The sequence below is a fragment of the Mugil cephalus genome, chromosome 10 (assembly GCF_022458985.1).
Source record: "Mugil cephalus isolate CIBA_MC_2020 chromosome 10, CIBA_Mcephalus_1.1, whole genome shotgun sequence".
Taxonomy (NCBI): Eukaryota; Metazoa; Chordata; class Actinopteri; order Mugiliformes; family Mugilidae; genus Mugil; species Mugil cephalus.
This window is the reverse complement of record NC_061779.1, coordinates 25,776,054-25,795,227: the sequence shown is the minus strand read 5'-3', so window position 1 is coordinate 25,795,227 and position 19,174 is coordinate 25,776,054. Positions and strand designations below refer to the sequence as shown.

Here is a 19,174-nt window from a genome sequence, read left to right as displayed (position 1 = left end):
TTCAAACTGTTACAACTTATACTTAAACAAATGTGTCAGAAACCATAGCAGCACCAATCCTGACCCTTGTATGTGCCATAAATGAAAGCGCTACACTTCGCTATCTCACCTCTGTGTTGTTACAGAGATAACCAGTAACGATGTTTGATGTCTTTCCCAAGAAACAGATATTTGCACGTAACCTGTGACCTACAACAGGTTCTGGCCAACCTGACTCTGGATTCAAGTCTGTTCAACTGTTCATAGTCAGTCATCACCCTCCTGAAGACTTGCAGCTGAACAACTGAAGGGTAATAACAGAAACCAGCAGGAGAAAAGAAGAAAGGAATACAGAATGCTGAAGAGGTTGAGCAGCGGACTATGGAACTATCACAGCCTTTTCCTGATCATCCTTACGCCATTGCTGCTGCTTCCTCTCCTTCTTGTCATTGGCACAAAGGTAAGTTTCCTTCACACGGTGCTAATTAGACCAGTGCAAAGAATAATAATAAAAAAATAATAATATAGCATATGCAGTGATACACTATGTATACCTCAAGGTGAAGTGAAGAGTAGAAAGAAATGTACAACTCTTATCACCACAAAGCCACCGCATCTCTTATAGATACTTTAAACCAAAATTAGAAAGAAACTGGATCTTCACCATCATAATTTACTATTAATTAAAGTAGTTAAATTTGTGTGATCAGACCACTGTGCAGTTGTCTCAAGATGCTTCACAACAGTTCGCCTGAAAAGTCTGAAGGTGACGGTGGCAAGGAAAAAACTCCCTTTAACGGGAAGAAACCTTGAGCAGAACAAAACTCATATGGAGGAAGCCATGAGCTTGAGAGCAGCTGAGCAGAAACAAAGAGAAAGAGAAGAGAACAGCAACAAGATAAACATACATACATTGGACTAAAGCAAACATGTAGAATCTGATGATGATACAGTATCAGATGTAGCTGATGATGTTACATGAAAGAGAAAGTGAAATAGAGTTTGGGACACGCAGCCTTTAACATGTAAGAAGCCAGCTTTCCATCCTACAACGGACAGGAAACGGTTCTAAAACCTGTGAAAGAATATGTGATTTTCATAATGCTGTGCAAAATTGTCATTAGTAAATATTGCACTCGTTGCATCACATACACCTGCTTTTAAATTCTGCAAGTTGTGTTGCTCTTTCTAATTTGTTTTTGTTTACCACAGTCAGTAATTTGCAGTAACTTAAACTCAAGATAAAGAGTCACAGCAAAAAATGGACTATAATAATGGACTAAACAATACTGGACTATATTGTTTTACAGCTTTGCATTTAGGCTACCTACTAATTTCCTTCTTTGTCATATTAGATACAAATCAGAAAAGTCACAGTAACTCCTGCTCACTGAGAGGTTCACTTGTTTCTCATACACTCAGAGAGATAGAGTTATTTACTCCCTTAGAATAAAAATAGCCTTGAAAATTGGAGATTTATTTCATCGAACATATTTAACCAATCCATACAGTCTGTCCATACAGACTTATCATACTCAAACAAATGACGATTAAAGTTTCTGTACAGGACATCCCATCAAAGTCTCCCAAAACCATCAAATTCCATCACATGATAAGTGAGTCACTCTCAAAAGTTTCAGAATGAGAGTGGACAAATTTTATTTGCATGGGAGGCGTACCAAGAAAAAGTCTTTTCTTTTCCTGGACAGACAACTCAGAGGTAGAGTGCTTCCACAGTAAGATGCCAGAGACCATTCACAACAAGTCAATATTGGCCTTTAAGTTTATACATTATTAAGGCCTAACAGCTAAGCGCCATGAATCGTTTTAGTTGTAATAGTAGAGCCCTTGGCATGCACAGATGTTGTCAAGGTGGTTTCATGTTAACCTTTCCACAGTTGTTCTATGGATTTAGGCTGCCTTGACTGCAGCGTTTGCTTTGTCATACTGCAGAATAACTTAACAGAAATAGTATGATTGTTTTATCACTGACATTCAGCGCAGTCTACTAGACAATAACTATAATTATCAACCACATTTTTTTCCTACAGCTGTCACATGTTAAGTACAGTGTCTGTGCCGTTTCTTTAGGAGGCAGAGTGTGGCTTTGTGCTGCTTCTGATGGCGATATACTGGGTGACCGAGGTGATTCCTCTGTCCATGACTGCCATGCTCCCTGCCATACTCTTCCCCATCTTTGGTATCATGAAGTCCTCCAGTGTGAGTTTCTCCAACTGTTAACTGTGGGAGCTTTTCTTCAACTTATAACAAAAAATATATATATGTATACACTCATCAAGCACAACATTAAAACCACCTGCCTGACATTGTTTAGTTCTTCTTTTTGCCTCCCACAAAGTACAGGTGCATCGGGATATGGACTCAGGCTTTCACTTTTACTTTGACACGCATGTTCCTTTAAAAGAGCTCCAGCTACGCAAGACAAGTGCTGATTCAGGGTCTCAGACATTAACTGTCATTAACTACCATTTACTGTTGGTAAATTTTGATTTAACTAGCTAAGCCACTGCAATCTTAGTTCTAGTACTGATACAGTTTACATGCCTATTCTTTTCAGCTTTGAGTAATTACCAGTTTGTTTTCACTCGGTGACATCAATCACTCACTTAGCATCTTTAGCTTCTTTACCTCGTTTAACTTTGCACTGAGAAAAAATATGTCTCTCTTCCAGGTGGCGAAAGAGTATTTTAAAGACTTCCACTTGCTGCTTGTGGGCGTCATCTGCCTCGCCACGTCCATTGAGAAGTGGGGACTCCATCGCAGAATTGCTCTGAGGCTTGTGACTTTGGTGGGAGTCAACCCTGCATGGTGAGCACCACCCTCAGCTATTGGATTAACTATTTTTTTTATTACATAACTCCATGTGAACACTACCTCATATCAGCGAGCTCCTGTAAGATGTACGCCATCCTGATGTAACAACAGTGCCGAGGTACTTCTGGATGTTCCTTCTTTCACCACCATGCTGCCATCTCCAGGTTGATGTTGGGGTTTATGTCCGGCTGCGCCTTCCTTTCCATGTGGGTCCAAAACACTTCGGCTGTTGCCATGGTGATGCCGATCGTGGAAGCTGTTCTTCAGCAGATATTGAAGGCAAAGGAAGGAGCTTGTGCTGGCGAAGACAACTACAACCTGCAGCTGGATGGTAACTGGACATATTGTCTGGTTTTTATCCATATGGTTTCATCATAGGTGTTGGTGCTTTGGTCACACATTGTTTGTCTATATGGGCCAGGGTATCAAAAAGTACATTTTATGCATACTCTGTCACAGTATCAGTTTTGAAGACTGATGTCTAACGTAACTGTTGTATATTTAAGTGATGAGTAGTTCTACACTGTTTGTTTTGAGCCAGCATATACTGCTGCTTTTGCATATATGACTAAAACACAGAATATATAAATGTCGCTGTTGAAAGGATGATTTTCTACAAAAGTACTTTGATAATTCACTTTAAAAAGCTTGAAACTAGTACCTTTAGTAATTGCTAGTAAACCATTTACTAAAAACTTTATTGACCACGCTACCATAAGAGCAACAGCTGGACTTTTGGACTGATTGGATCATATGACCACTCACCTTCCTAAAAAGTGTCATGTTAATAGTTAAGCCATTTATGAGTGGATAGCCAGCATTTATGACTGAATTATCATCAAACAAAAACTCAAGGATTTAACAACCTGGCAATCCAAGTGTTGTACTTACCCAAAACCAACACTGAGAACGTGTAAACCATGACTGTGATGCACATGGTTAAGCAGGATGAAGCTAAACAGAATCAGAACCCATGAGTGCTTTTCATAAGAACAATGAAGTGGTTCAAACAAACTGACTAAAAATAACACATTCACATAACACATTCACAGTTGAAAATTTCATCAGAAAAACGTGAAGTATTTCTCAAGTAATCAAGATCAGTTAACACAGAGAGTGAAGCCTCTCATGAGCATGCAGAGACAATTTCCCACATTTTCCTGTTAATTGCTGAAAAATTACCTTGCGAAATGGAAACACCGTAGAAGTACAGAGAGGATAACAAAAGTCTCACACTTTTGCAGAAACTGATCAACAGACTGAACAGATGAGAGAAACTGCGAGGTATGTGCGATATGATTTTGTAATGCTCCCTGCTTGCTGTCCATTTATCCCGTCAAAAATGCTGCTGTTATTTTGGCCTCAGTTCTGAGTGTTCCTGGTTATTAAAGTACATCCAGTAACACCTCGTTCCTCTCTTTCTCAGGGATGAGAGTCAAGGCGATGCTCCTAAAGAACCAGTCACTTGTGTTCAAATACAAATATCGTCACCGCCTGCTCAGGTACAAAGCACACACACTATTTCTTAGTGTCTATAACATTTCATAGCTGCGAACACTCTAATTGTGCAACTACTCTTGCTTTTTTACTGCCGCAACTATTGCAGTTTCCTTGTCTGTAGCTTGCACTCACAACTTTACTACTTAATCAAAATCAGAATTTATTGATCCCAGGGGGAAATTACTTTTCGTTACAGCAGCTCCTACTCAAAGTGTACCAGTGTTCAGAACATAGAGAACATAGGCAAAAAGAATAATCGGCCTGGGTGGTTGGCCCACCTCTCTGCCCGGGTTGGGGTGAGCCTTGCGGTGGCACCCCCCTTTGGTTGCATGGACGGGCCCCCTAAAGGTAGCGTCTAGGCAGTGTACCCCTAAAGGTAGCATCCTCCTTGACTTAAGCCTCAGTGCCCTGCCATGTCTCAACAGCTCTTACATTGTATATGGCTGTGAGTGTGTGTGTGCCTGTGTAATGTGTGTACGTGTGTGTGGTGTGCGTGTGTGTGTGGGTAGGGAGGGAGCGGGTTTGTTCTTGATTTGTTTCTTGTAATGTTTTATGTTTTTATTTGTGAAGCACTTTGTGTTGCATTTTCTGTTTTGCATGAAAGGTGCTATATAAAGTATGATTTGATTTGATTTGAAGTAAGAAGAAGTAGACAATTATAGTAAGAATACACACATCAATGTAAAAAATATAAGAAATATATATAACAATATGTACAAGTATAAACGAACCTGTGTTCCGAGTTGTTATTATGTGTTGGTATTGCACATGGTGAGTCCAGAGTCCAGTAATATATAAGGAAATATGTATGTGTATATAAAAATAAAGTGAACAGGAGTTATTGTACATTGTCATGCACTCTCAGAGTGAGGAGTTGTACAGGTTAATGGCAGGAATGATTTCCTTTGACGCTCTGTGGTGCATCGTCGTGTGATAAGTCTGGTGCTGAAAGAACTCCTATGTCTGACCAGCACGTCATGGAGTGGGTTCGACTCATTGTCCATGATGGCTTTCACTTGTGAAGCATTCTCCTGTCTGACACCACTGTCCCGGGGTCCAGCTTCACTCCCACAACGTCACTGGCCTTGCGTATCAGGCTGTTCAGTCTGTTGGCGTCCGCAACCCTCAGCCTGCCTCCCCAGCACGCAACAGCATAGAAGATGGCACTGGCTACCACAGACTCACAGAACATCCTGAGCATAGTCCTGCAGATGTTAAAAGACCTCAACTGCCTCAGAAAATAGAGGTGGCTCTGGCCCTTTCTGTACAGGGAAGGGCCAATTTCTGCTAATATGAACTTTTTATAGTGACCCTTTCAGATACTAATATGATACTAATATTGATAGTAATAGCAGCACTACTACAAGTACTGTTACAGTTATTTCTACAGCTTGTAAAAACCAATGTAAGTGCCCTTCTGTCACTGCTCTTACTCTAGCAACACCTGCTGCCATTTTTTCATCACTGCTACTTCTGCTAACTCTGTTAGCATCACTACATCTAGGGTTGTTAACATTACTGCTCATGATACTGATGCTGCCACTTCTAGTATTTGTATGTGTTGGTACTACAAGCACTTTTCTTATTAAGTTGTACTGTAAGTAACACCAGGACTGCCACTGCTACTTCAATTATCATTTTTTCGAATTCTAATTTTTGCCGCTCTTATTTTTGTGGATACAGTTAAGCGCTACTCCAACAAATGATAACACTTACATGACTTGAAAATGACCTTTTCTACATATCTGAGGAGGGGGAGGAAGCACAGACATATTTTATTTCATCCCTTCTTAATCAGAGAAAAGTAATAGGTTAATAATATATTTGAATACTTTGCTTCCTATAAGTATAATAATAATTTCATTATTATAAATAACACACACATAACTGAACCACAACAATACAAAAATAACTAAAAAGATCAATAAATAACAGTAAACACCCAGTGATAATCAAACACACTCTTCATTTCTATACCTTGTAAAAATCCTCACTCTATATATTTTTTTTTAAAAGTGGTTTATGTTTGGTCATTTCTTAAGCATCCCCTCTGAACGCTTTCGCTGTTGTGCGTACCCTAAATGTTCTGTAATTTGATTTCCCCCTTAAATCATAACCCCTTTCCCTTCCAGTAAATCATTTTTCTGCTCTATCACTAAACACTGCTGTATTTGGGTGTGCTCCGCAAAATGCCAAAGTTAACTTGGCACCGCGTGCAACCATACACACACTAATGTGACTGCTGTGCTGTTTGCAGCAGTGCTAGAAAACCTCTAGTAATAGGTGAGGTGATGTGTCAACAAAACATGCTTGTTTCAACTTGAGAAACACTTCAACTGCGCTACAGAGTAACTGGCCATTCTTGGTTATTTTGTTACCTTTGTCACTCACAGTGTGAACGCATAATGAGTGATCAGATGTCAAATGCATCCTGAATGCATCTTGAGATAATCCAAAACTAAAAGCTGTAGCCAGAAAACACGAGGAAGCAGAGAGTCTACATCCATGGATGACAAGTACAAGATTACATTGGGATACAGAAGGAACACAATACAATACAATACAATACAACAACACAAATGTTCTTGCAGTCTTTACCACTGTTCAGCGTTACCTCTGCTATCTCTGATTATACTGCTACTCATGCTAATGCCAATACCACTCCTTAGAACTGCTACTTTTAAAGATATGCTACATTGCTAATAACTCATCTACTGTCACTTCAGTCAAGTAGCTATGACTTCTTCAGGTGCTACAGATGATGCCACTAATGCTGCTTCCATGGGTTCATTTCTCTATGTGTTGTTTTACAGGCTGCAGAGGGTGAATCTCCATCTTCCAGCTCAACTAAGCAGGATCTGATGTTCTGCAAAGCCATGTCCCTCGGCATCGCCTACTCGTCCAACATTGGTGGCATCACCACGCTGCCAGGAACCTCTCCCAACCTCATCTTCTCTGAGTACCTCAACCAGTAGGTGGCTCGCTAATTCAGTGTAGGAAGTCGAAGAACAAAACCAAAGGAAATTCTCTGTCCATTAAGCACAACTGAATTAATTGCAACCCAAATACTTTCAGGATCTACCCAAACTGCAACTGCATTAACTTTGGGAACTGGCTCCTGTTGTGCCTGCCTATCAGTGTTATCATGCTGCTGCTGACATGGACATGGCTGTACTGGCTCTTCATTGGCTCAGAGTGAGTGTCAACTGATGTTTGTGTGTCTTACTATAGTTCCTGAGTGTTAAATAAACCTACCATGATACTGCATAATACAAACAGACTGAACAAAAACCTTCATGAATATCAGATTTACTTCCAGGGCTGATGTAGAGCAGTTTACCTAACAAACTGGCGAACAACTCTGCTCTAACAACACTATGAACACCATGAAAAAGAGTCAAACACGCTGCATATGTGAATGAGTCAGCCATAATTTGATAAATGGTTGATATTTCATTACTTTCAACAGGACATGAGGCGTGAGTGGAACGCTAATGCTAACATTAGATTGTGAAGGTGTCGGGCAGGTTAATGACAAGCGCCGCTGACCTTTGCATATGCTTGGTATTCTCTTCATTAATCGGCCAGCACCATGTGCTCTCCGTGTGCTTTTAACTGATCACAGTCAATCATTAAGTCCAGCGCGAGCTCTTCCTTGTCACCTATGGAAAATGTAGTCGATCTGGTCCCACTAACACACACGCTGTCTTGCACACAGCTTTCGGTTCCTGTGGAAATGTGGAGGAGAGCAGTCCAGAAAAGAGAAGGCAGCAAGAAAAGTGATAGAAGAAGAGCTCAGGTCGTTGGGACCCATAAGGTGACTGTTGACCCATTCATTTGTCTTGTAACTGGTTCAGTCAGTTTGATATATTTGTCATATATATATATATATTATTTATATGTATACTGTCCATGACACTCTCCAATATTTCCATTCTGTTTGATTAGGTGACACATGCAGTTATCAGTGCATTTTATCGTGTTCCTGTATCCTCTCACATATATTCTTTGTTTTATTTATTTGTCCATTCTCATCTCCTTTCATTCTTTAATTTAGCTACATTCATTCATTCATTCATTCACTGCTTCCCTCCAGATCTCAGGAGATCATCACTGGGATCATTTTCCTGGTGATGGTGTTGTTGTGGTTGACCAGATCCCCTGGTTTCATGCCAGGCTGGGCTTCTCTCTTTCCTCAGTGAGTCACAGTTTATTTACATTGACTCAGTCCCACAAACATCATCCATCTCACCTGAGCACCAAAGTTGTATTCATCAACTACTGGAAAATAGTCCTCAACAAGTGCGCTGTTTTCTAAATGCATGCTACTACAGTAAATCAGTTAAACAGTCGCAAATATCAAGAGCTTTGTTGGATTTTTTTGTTGGATTGAAAATGAAAAAAAGTCCAGACCCAAACACTAATATTAAATAATCAGTTCAAAGGCAATAAAGTGATTGTAGTTGATCAGTGTTTTGTGCTCCTGTCCTGAGCAGTCACACTGGCTACATCACGGATGCCACTGTAGCTCTGACGCTGGGGTTCCTCCTGTTCATCATACCTGCGTATCAGCCCTCCAGGAAATACGGTAACTATGTGAAATGATACAGTTTAACTGATCATAGATTAGTCGGATGTAACAGCCACGTTATTCTGCTCCAATACATTTATCTAACGGTATGAGGTTCTAGTTATTTTCTTATTATCTAGATTAAGATTTATCATAATAAGCTTTAGCTGATAACACATTAATACTAGTTCTTCAAGAATTTGAATATTTTTTGTATAATCAACTATATTGTTAACATGTTATCGATTTATCTGCTAATGTTCTGGCTAATAAGTGTCAGCCTCAGTCTTTTAGTGAAGATGTGCATTTGTTATTTCTCCATGCAGAGGCCATGATCTCCTGGAAGGAGTTCCAGGCGTCAATGCCGTGGAAAGTGGCCCTGCTTGTCGGTGGAGGTTTTGCACTCGCTGAAGGGACAAAGGTAGGCTGTTTGAATGCACGAGGCTTAAACTTCAGGTTCCCAGCTCACATGGAAACACACACAATTTCTAAAACGTCATGAGGCAACATATAAAAACATTAAAAGCAACATAAAATAATACAGTTAACTCAAAGATAAAAACATTTACAACAACTGCCAGTGAAGCAAAGCTGGTATGGGGTCCTCCTGCCCATGTGCTCTTGATTATGCAAAACTCCTTCATCACACTGTATGTATGCAAGGAACTCATAATGAAATAAAAGAGTCACAATCCAAAAGTGAGAAGGGACATCTGAGGATTTCAACTGAACAATGATTTTCTTGAAAAGAGAAAGAGATACTGGTTCCCACAGCAGAGCACTAGACAAAGAGCTACACCCTGGTACCATCAGGAATGAAAAGAATTTTAATGTCAGTAGCTTCCTTGTATGCACCAAGAGACTTTTGATTCTCTGATTGTTGAAGTTATGAGATACTGCCTGCTGACATGCCACTCAACCAACCAGCCTGACCAGCTTGTGTTGCAATTTACCACCACTTGTACTAGGGTGGAGGCAGAAATTCCACTCACACATCTATAAAAATCCTGGTCAACTAAAAACATGCTACATCTTGCCTGGATAAGAAGGGAGAAGTAATCACACTGTATGTCTTTTTGTTATTCCGCTGAGCTAAACCTTCACTTACGTTAAGACTGCATGTCTGTGTGTCTGCAGGAGTCGGGCCTGTCTTTGTGGGTGGCTGAACTTCTGACTCCTCTGGGTGGTCTGCCAGTCTTAGCCACAATCACAGTTGTTTGCATCATCGTCACCACACTAACAGAGGTGGCCAGCAACGCTGCCACCGTTACCATCTTCCTCCCCATCCTCTCTCCTCTGGTAGGTTCACAGCATTTTAAACTGCAGAGGTATTTATTGCATTTGCATTGCAGTTCATATTTCTGTGGTGTTGGATTTCTGGTGCTGTGTATTCCCACCGTGCCTCCATTCAGACAGATGATTTCCTTGACACACCGTTTCTTCATTTCTTAAATTTTCTTTTTTGGATCTCTTTCTCCCTCTGAGCTTGCTTCTCCCTTTCTCTTCACCTCCTTCCCTTTGGTCTCCTCTGTCCCAACTTCATTTTTTTTCTTTTGCTTTACTACTCAGCTGGCCTCAAACCGAAGGCCCTCACATGAGCTAAGGTTTCTTTCTGTTGCTCTAGGGGTTTCAGGCTGTGGCATCTCGATTAATTGACAAAGCAATGACACACAACTTATGCTGAAAACCTCGTTACATTGGCAGGGAACATTGACTTTCCAGTGATGCACTTGCAGAAGTTGTGTCCACATGTTGTGCTGACTGTATCAGGAAACACCTCCAGACAGAAACTGGTCTTCAGATAGTGACAGCTGGCGGCAGACATGTCATCACTTTTAGCACACTTATATTAAAATTCATTTTGACATGTTACTGTGTAGTGCATGAAAGTGAGATGTTGTGTTGCAGTTAAGCCAGCATTCTGTCAATCTTGTTTTGTAGGAACCCTGCTGTGTTGATGAGAAAAAAAACAAAAAACTAATGAACTTAACTTGTCTTAGACAAGGGCAGACAGTGCTGTCTAGTTCAGCTTTATCTCATGACAACTATAACCCCCTCTGTCTTCACCTCAGTAGGTTTTTATTTCGAGCCTGTTAGGTTTCAATGTCATTTTAGCCACACACAATTAACAAAAGATCCATTCATTGTGGTACCTGTGGTTGGCATCATTACAATGAGACTTAAAGACAATAAAATACATCAGTGCAGGATTTATAAAATCCCTCTCCATTCATTTAAAATTCTCTCCATACCTTCAAATATTGTCCAACATTTAGCTCACAGTTCTGCATCATGTCCGGGCTATCACCTGTTTTGTTGAGTTGCTAAAGTCAGTAACTCACTGTCTTGCATTCTTGCCTGTAACGTAGCCTTAAATCTCTGTGCTGCAATACACGCTTGTACAGAAATACTCTTACAGGATGAGTATCAAATGCTCACACCTATGGGCACGTCAGAATGAAGAGAAGTTTGTAGTTTACCCCACTGGATAGCAACTGCAGTTGTCATGGAATAAACCTGTTGCTACTGCCTCTTAAGGCACCCAGAGTCACAATAATAATGAGTATGAAAACTTTCTCAGAAACATTTCAGTGTCCACCGTTTACTGAACATGACTATATAATAGCATTTCACTGACTCTCTTCTTCTTTTAGCGAACACAATGAGCATAATGAGCTGTCTAAATCACATTTGCAAGCTATGAAGCTAATAACTTCTGCATGGAGAGCTGCGGAAATATTTCCAGGACTTTGTCCCTTTATCGCTGACAAAGCTCATGATAGATAAATAAGAATAATGCCAACAAACCTAACCAGTCCTGTCCACCATGAGACAGCTATTTTTGTTTCTAGGGCAGGTGTAAAAAAAGGCACTGACATTGATGATTAGATTCAGACAGACTTTGTGTTTTCCTGGTCTTGATTCAGGCTGAAGCCATCCATGTCAACCCGTTATATGTCCTGATCCCTGCTACGCTGTGTACGTCCTTCTCCTTCCTGCTGCCAGTGTCCAACCCACCCAATGCTATCGTGTTTGCCTACGGACACCTAACCATCATGGACATGGTGAGTCCTGCGTTACCCACGGCAGATAAAAATTTGCTCTTTCACAGAATTGATGCAGACTGCAATGAACAAACTATTTGTATGATGTTGAATTCAGCTAACCTTCACTATAATTACACTGCCACAGGTGAAGGCGGGGCTTGGCGTCAACGTGATTGGTTTCCTCTGTGTCATGCTGGCTATAGTGACGTGGGGAGTTCCTTTGTTCTCTCTGCATACGTACCCCGACTGGGCGCCAGTTCTTCCTGGCTTCAACTCCACAATGCCTTGATTGTGGGTCCTTACGAATGTTTTTGTTTTTTGTTTTTTTACACAAGACTTAAGGTCCACCAGCAAGCCTCTTAAGACCTCCAGTTAGGCTCATTGGTACTGCTCTTCGAGTGTAGGTTTAATGTTACCATTCATGGTTTAGTGGTTTTACTGACCCCACTCTGCCAATATAAACACACAAGCCCCTGTTAAACCAGGTTGTAGCCTACATATGTTATTTAAAAATAAAGTCTGGTAATTTTCTAATTTTTCGTTTTTTTTTTTTTTTTTTTTTTTTTTTTATATCATCAAGAAATCGTACCCAAACTAAAACCTAGCTTAGAAAATTCTTAGATACATGTTTGGGGCTGGGTATCTAGGAAAAACAGCTGCAAACCAGTGCCTGAGAATTAAGGAGAAAATCAAACACATTCCTTTAACACCATGAGCCCACATACAGTATATGTAGCTTATTTTGAGTCAGTGCCATAGATGCTGACCTGATGCTTAAAATACATAAGCATCAAATGTGGATTAATGTGCAGATGAAATAGTCCAGAAGAAATGCAAGTTGAAATACTTGGAAATTGTACATTTCAACCCAAGCATGTTTAGTTAGGGTATAAGAAGACTTTTTTTTTACCTTTGTGAAATGTTTTATTTTCTTGTATAAAATCAAAGTCAGTGAATTTAACATATGTGGTTCATTGCCCTTAAGTGGTAAACCAATGTATGCACATTATCACATTAGACGTTAGGACACTTCACTTCATGGTACCTGATAAATCTGTTATGCTCAGAGCTCATGCAGAGGTGGACCCAGCAGACCACATTTGACTCTGATTTGACCTGAGAATGTTTCCTCAGTCTTTGCTGATTGGCTGACTGAAAACCACATGCTTCTAAACCTCACTTTGTGGCACGCGGACTCAATTTCAAATGTGTGCTGAAGTTACTAAGAGTTGTTCCTCGCCCCATAAAGTGTTAAACTACATGACCCAGAGAGAGCCATAAAGAACTACTTCTTTATTTTCCACAGCAGTACAACATCAGTCTCACTAAGTCCTACACCCTGGACATTTAAACTTCATCCTGCCATTAAATGTGTTCAATCAAAGTGGTTCAAAATGGATATTTTTAGTGCCTGCTTGTTCCAAGTACTGCTGGTACCGAGATAAGGTTTCTGAATTGGATTACTCTTGAAAAATAGTTTGGGGAATTTAGCGTAGAGAAATGTTTTACTTAACTTCATTAGATGGACACAAACATCACCTCAGACAACAGTTTGGGAGGACCATTGATGTTTTAAGCTGTTTAGCAACTAAATGAATGTTGTCAAAGGCTGACTAATTAGTTCCAGTTACTGCACTGTATTCTGTTTTTGCTTTTTTTTTTTTTTTTACTACGTTATTTTTTCATGTTTTTTTTTTCTTTATTATTATTATGTATTTGAATTTTGGGATTTCTTAGAGATGCTCTTAAATCCTCCACCTAGTCCTACCAGTCCTACCTTCTCAGTACTCTAGCAGAGTATAATTGCTGGGGTGTGATGTCTGTATCTGCAGCAGAGACAAAGAGGTTAGGAGATCTTAAAACTACCAAAGTGATGATAAAACGGTGTCTGTTATCATTGCTGACCGATTTGATGAATCGGTAAACATCAGAGACACTGACCTCTAGTGGCCACAGTGGCCATTAGTTAAGTCCCGTGAGCACAAGCTTTCACGTGTTTGTCTTTTTACATTCACATCACATTAACACAACGACATGCAATGCAGAATGTAAATCAGTAAACAATAAACAAGTGCTTACATCTGTGTAATTTGCTGTTGTTTTATTTTGTCTACCATCGCCAACTCCACTGACTTTAATTAATGATAGGCTCAGCTACTCAAATATTTTGTTGGATATCAAATCATTTATAATAAATAATATATTATGTTATCTGTACTACTATAATACTCAAGACCTCGAAATGCCTTGCTTTTTCAGGCTGAGAATTGTTGGCTTCATTTAAAGTCATGTATTTTTTTGTGGGAGACGACATCACATTATGGGTGGAATAAGATTCCGTCCTTATCTGTAAAACTGGGTTTTTGTCTTGACAAAACATCGAGTCACATTTATTATATCAGAATTAATATTTTATTATTATTATTTTTGCAGTGAAAACAGAAAACTAAGAATGTGTAATACTTATAAAAAAATAGACAATAGATAGATACCAAGGATATTTATTATATAATCATATAAATCATAAAGTCCAGTTGGTTCCTCAGAGACAGCAGCCTGTCACTGAAAGAGCTCCTCTGTCTGACTATGGTGTCGTGTAGAGGGTGGTGGACATTGTTCATGATGGACCAGAGTTTGTTGACGGTCCTAGCATCTGGCACTGATGTCAGGGACTCTAGCTCTGCCCCTACCACACAGCCTATATAATCAATATAAAATTTGACAGCAGCATGCAGTGTGAGTGGCACAAGTACTGTATAATAATTAATGTTACAATCCTTAAGATTCTGGCTGTAGTGGCTATAGGAACACCATTTTATCAATCCAAGTCCCAGAATTGTATTCAGAAGGATATGTACACTGGTTTATAATCACTGCGAACTTTGTGGCAGAGGCAACAGTCCCAGGTATGCCAGCCACTTTCTTACGACTCTTCCAAAAGGGACATGCAGACCCTCCAAAGCTCGCCAGTGGGTCACAGTCAGAATAATCCGTTCCAGTGTCTGAGTGAATAGAACTGACTTGACTTGACATTGTCATAAATCACAGTATACTATCCTAAGACTTCCTAAATATGTTCAGTTTATTATGCGCTTCAATCCCCTGCACATGTCCAAGCCAATCTTATTTTATGTTGTGTTTTCTTGGACACTGAGCTGCTGTGACCAAGTAATTGTGGATCATTAAAGTCTGTCTAAGTCTAAATAGTCATAAAATAAATAGTCATAGTCAATTCTAATTAAGTCTGACTGACCACTGAAGCAAAATGCATGTCATTTACAAAACGTTACATGTCTCATTTAACCTGGGTTTCTTTTCTGTAACGTGCTCCACGATACTGAAAGGCAAACACAGAACAGCAGACAGAGTGAGAGCTCTTGAGACGCGCCTATCTCTGGCTGCAGCCACAGGTCGCTCACCTGTGTACTGCTCAGTGACGGAGCGCACGAGCCCGTAGCAGCGGGCGCGAGCGCTGCCATTCCATCGCATTCCCTGGTGCGAAGGAACGAGGCTGGAGCGCTTCTCCAAATATTAACCGTTAAAACTCCGCCTACCACACCACCCTCCACACCAAACCTGACATTCCTCTCGGGTCTTGGCTCCAAACGTAACCACCGACCGGAGCAGGGCTCGCCTGTAGGTCGGTGAAGTGCAGCTGTTAACGCCACGTCGACAAAAACAAACAAACGGAGCTTTAACTGTTGTTTCCACTTTTTCGTTTTTTTTTTTTTTTTTTTTTTTTCTCTCCGTCGCTCTGAAGCAGAGTTTTAAAGCCGCGCACCATGCTGGACCCGTCCTCCAGCGATGACACCGGCGGAGAGTCTGACCCAGGAGTTGTCCAGGAGCCTCCGAGGAAACCTGGAGGGCCAGGTTTGAAGGAGAAACCGAAGAGGGCCAGCCCGCAGCCGGGCACTAGACCTGGAGTGCCCCCTGCGAAAGGTGCCATAAAAAGCGACGCTACAGGTGAAGAGGAGGAGAGGAAGGAGCACGAGCGGATCCAGAAGGAGGAAGAGGAGGAGAGGAAACGCAAACTGCAGATCTACGTGTTCGTCCTGCGGTGCATAGCCTACCCGTTCAACGCCAAGCAGCCCACCGACATGGCCCGGCGACAGCAGAAGGTGAGCCAGCTGTGCTGCACATGGTGCACCTGTTGTCTGCTCCGGAGGCTCCGCTGCCTAAGTTGTATTGAAAACGAGTCAATCGAAATTCGTCATTTGTACTTAAATGTGTGAAAAAGCAAACGTCAAAACTTTAATTTCACTAGATCATCTGGCAACTAACGACTAATTCGGCGTGTGTTTTATCCGTCGCGATACACTTATTGCATCGATAAAGCTACTTTTCTTGTCCAGTAGTTCTTCCCTTTTCATCTAGCTGACTGACCAAAACACTCCGAGGTGCGCCACGCCGCCACCAATTCAATATCCCTAAAGCTGCTCTACATAGTGCATTAAATACCGAATTCAACGCACGGTTGATCAGTTTAATGTTACGTCATCTCGCTAGTTTGCGCAGTGCATTTGTTCTTAGTAAAGCAAATGCCAACATTAAATTAAAATCCTTAATATAGGTTTGGCTGTGGGTTTTTAACCTGTAAAGGAGTGTGTCAAAGAGCCAGACATCCTGTAAGACCAGCATTAAAGCTCCCAAACAGTTCAATCCATAAATGCAGCCCCAAAGATGGAGAGTTTTGGATCAAATATACTGTAAGGAAGACATTCCCATTACAGAAAATCTAATTACCATGCACCTTCTCATACTTTCTTAAAATCTATGATGTGGTGATACCTGTCTAAAACAGGTTTACACTACACATTGATCAGCAGTGGCTGGAAAGGCTCGGTATTTGGCTTGAGGTGTTTGTGAGATGATGAATCTTTTGCTTGGGCTGGGTTGGATTTCATTTATTCATTTAAGCGCCACTAAATGTCTAAGATGCCACTCAGATGATCTGGTGACTAGCTCTGCCTGTGTTTGTCCACATTATATTCAGATGGATGAATGTGTGCTGAGCTGGAGATGAGTCTGGATCTGTGTGGTCTCTGTAAGAGAACAAGCAGGGAAGGCAGATCTGACTGAAGAACACCCATGTTCTCCCAGCCCGCTGGGAAACTTGTTAATGAGTGTCTCATGGCATTTCATTTCAATATGCAGGCGAGGCGTTTCCGTTCAGCGACTGTATGTGTGTATGTGTGAGCGGCGAATCTGCTCCGACAGAAGGCAGACGTGGGAGTTTATTTGTGCACAAGTGTATGTTCAGAATATTGAGCCCGTGTCACATTAATGAGATAGAAAGTTGAGATCCAGTGGGAGAAATCTGAAATTTTCACTCCAACTGTCCAACCGATTTAGAAAATCCTGCCCCATCCTGCTGTGATTCATAAAAAACAAAACAAAACAAAACAAAAACCCGATAAATTCACTGAGCGCCTCTTTTGTAGTGTCTCTCTTGCTGTACTGCCTGGTGGAAGGCACCATTGGGTGTTTTACGTTTGTGGTGGTTGCCAGTTTGAATCCCATGACTACTGTCCAACAGCCTGCTCTGGATTACTGCAGGGGGGACAAATCATTACAACACAGAGGATAATGGTAAATTGACAGGAGTGGATTTATTTGAAAAGGAAAAAGTCACATTGAGTGCACAGAGAGAAAGCTGCTGCAGTTGCGTAGGAAACGCAGCTGAGAAGCATTCCCACACTGGCATGGTGTGCTACAGTCTAGTTCAGCGTATGAATATGAGCACTGATATTGACCTTATTAAGCAGCTTACGGACCTGTACTGTGAAACAAGTTCAACTTAGTCCATCTCTCATCAAGTAAATGGCTTTACTGACACTAACACAACTACTATCAAAAGCTGACTGTCTTCTATCTCTGGTTTTGCTTCTGGCTTTGAACACATTCCTTTGTAATTGAACTGATTATGGAAGTACTTAATACGTAGTGTGATGAAACAGTGGCATCTTTAGGTAGATTTGGTTGTAGTTACGGATGCACAAGTACCAAGTGTGATGGTCTGAAACTGTACTCATGTCCACATATTTGTAAAACAGCACAAATGCAGCCGCTACATATCGATAATACATAGATACTGCACTAGGTCTGCAGAGCTAGTTGTTAATTCATCAACCTCATGGCCACAGATGGAAACAGTTTTACATCTGTTTGTGTGTGGGTTCAAGCTCCTGTGTCTTCTGCTAGAGAGCACTTTAAGACAACTTTTTACACCTGTATGCAAAACTCCAGCTCTGGAAATGTTTGGGATTGTGCATGTTCATATACTTAATAAATAATTAGTTTTCTTTTCTATGTGTGATTTACATTATTAAGTAAATTTATGTCAGTACATTTAAACAACCACTCTACAAAACACCTTTTTGCTTTTTCTTGGTGTACCAAAAAGTAGTATTGTTTCATCTGTAGTCATGGCTAAATGTGAACTGTAAACAATATGATCATAGTGATTATAATGACTTTGTGGTTGGTCAGTAATTCCAATCCAAACAGGCCTTGATGTGATCCTGAATTTGGCAGTGTATGTTACCAAGGTGATCTGTCCTAGTGACATGTAGTTGTATTTATCCCAAAAACTCTGGTTCTGTGTTCTAGGAAAAAGTATATCAAAAAGGACACGATAGAGAAACTTGTCCAGTGACAGGCTGCTGCCTCTGTCCTGCAGATATATTACAGAAGTTAAATATCTTTAAAGTCTTTGACTGTTTCTATGCGATGAAGCTACTGGAAACCAAATTTCCCTCAGAATAAGAATCTCTATCTTTGCACAAGTTCCATTGTGGGGATACACTGCAAAGTTTTTTGAACATGTAAAATGTCTTAACTGTACACTATATGTTTGAGTCTGCCAATTTTAATTAACACGAACAAAAGAATGCAGTTTTAATTTATTCATTTCTTTTTTTATCGCATAAAAAATGTACCAAACAATGTGGTTTGTGTACTATTACTTTTTCCTGAAAATTGCTCACAGTACTAGTGATGATATCACACTATCACTTGCTGGATGTAGAGTTTGCTTTAGAGGCGAGATGGAGAAGTGGCCCATAGCATGGCACGGCATACTGACAACGTGGCACTGGTGCTGGGGCGTGCGTTCAGACGAGTAACAGTTCGCTATCATGGTGAGAGGTGGGACAAGCCATCTTCTGACAGCACCGTTATGACTGGCAGTCACAATTATGTGGCTCGGGCATCGTCAGAAATATTTGAAATGTTTGTTTAGCTC

At 40.7% G+C, this 19,174-nt stretch overlaps 2 protein-coding genes across 9 annotated transcripts in view; both read left to right on the top strand.

Annotated features, from left to right (window-relative positions):
* The first annotated feature begins 305 nt into the window (after positions 1-305).
* slc13a1 (solute carrier family 13 member 1) lies at positions 306-12,448 on the top strand. Its single transcript, XM_047596799.1, has 15 exons — positions 306-439; positions 2,071-2,199; positions 2,672-2,808; positions 2,979-3,145; positions 4,059-4,098; positions 4,241-4,316; positions 7,128-7,285; positions 7,390-7,509; positions 8,033-8,131; positions 8,411-8,512; positions 8,811-8,902; positions 9,211-9,305; positions 10,022-10,183; positions 11,812-11,949; positions 12,077-12,448. The coding sequence occupies exons 1-15, from the start codon at positions 335-337 to the stop codon at positions 12,218-12,220; spliced, it is 1,764 nt and encodes a 587-aa protein (XP_047452755.1). The 5' UTR covers positions 306-334; the 3' UTR covers positions 12,221-12,448.
* Positions 12,449-14,591: 2,143 nt separating this feature from the next.
* Positions 14,592-19,174, top strand: part of cadps2 (Ca++-dependent secretion activator 2) — a 166,671-nt gene continuing 162,088 nt past the window's right edge. For 4 of the 8 annotated variants that reach the window (XM_047596394.1, XM_047596399.1, XM_047596396.1 and 1 more), the window contains exon 1: positions 14,593-16,049. In XM_047596394.1, the coding sequence (XP_047452350.1) occupies positions 15,714-16,049 (336 nt within the window). In that variant the 5' untranslated portion in view covers positions 14,593-15,713. Of the gene's footprint in view, positions 16,050-19,174 lie in introns of all 8 variants that reach the window. The other 4 variants (XM_047596401.1, XM_047596398.1, XM_047596400.1 and 1 more) reach the window with 2 other exon arrangements.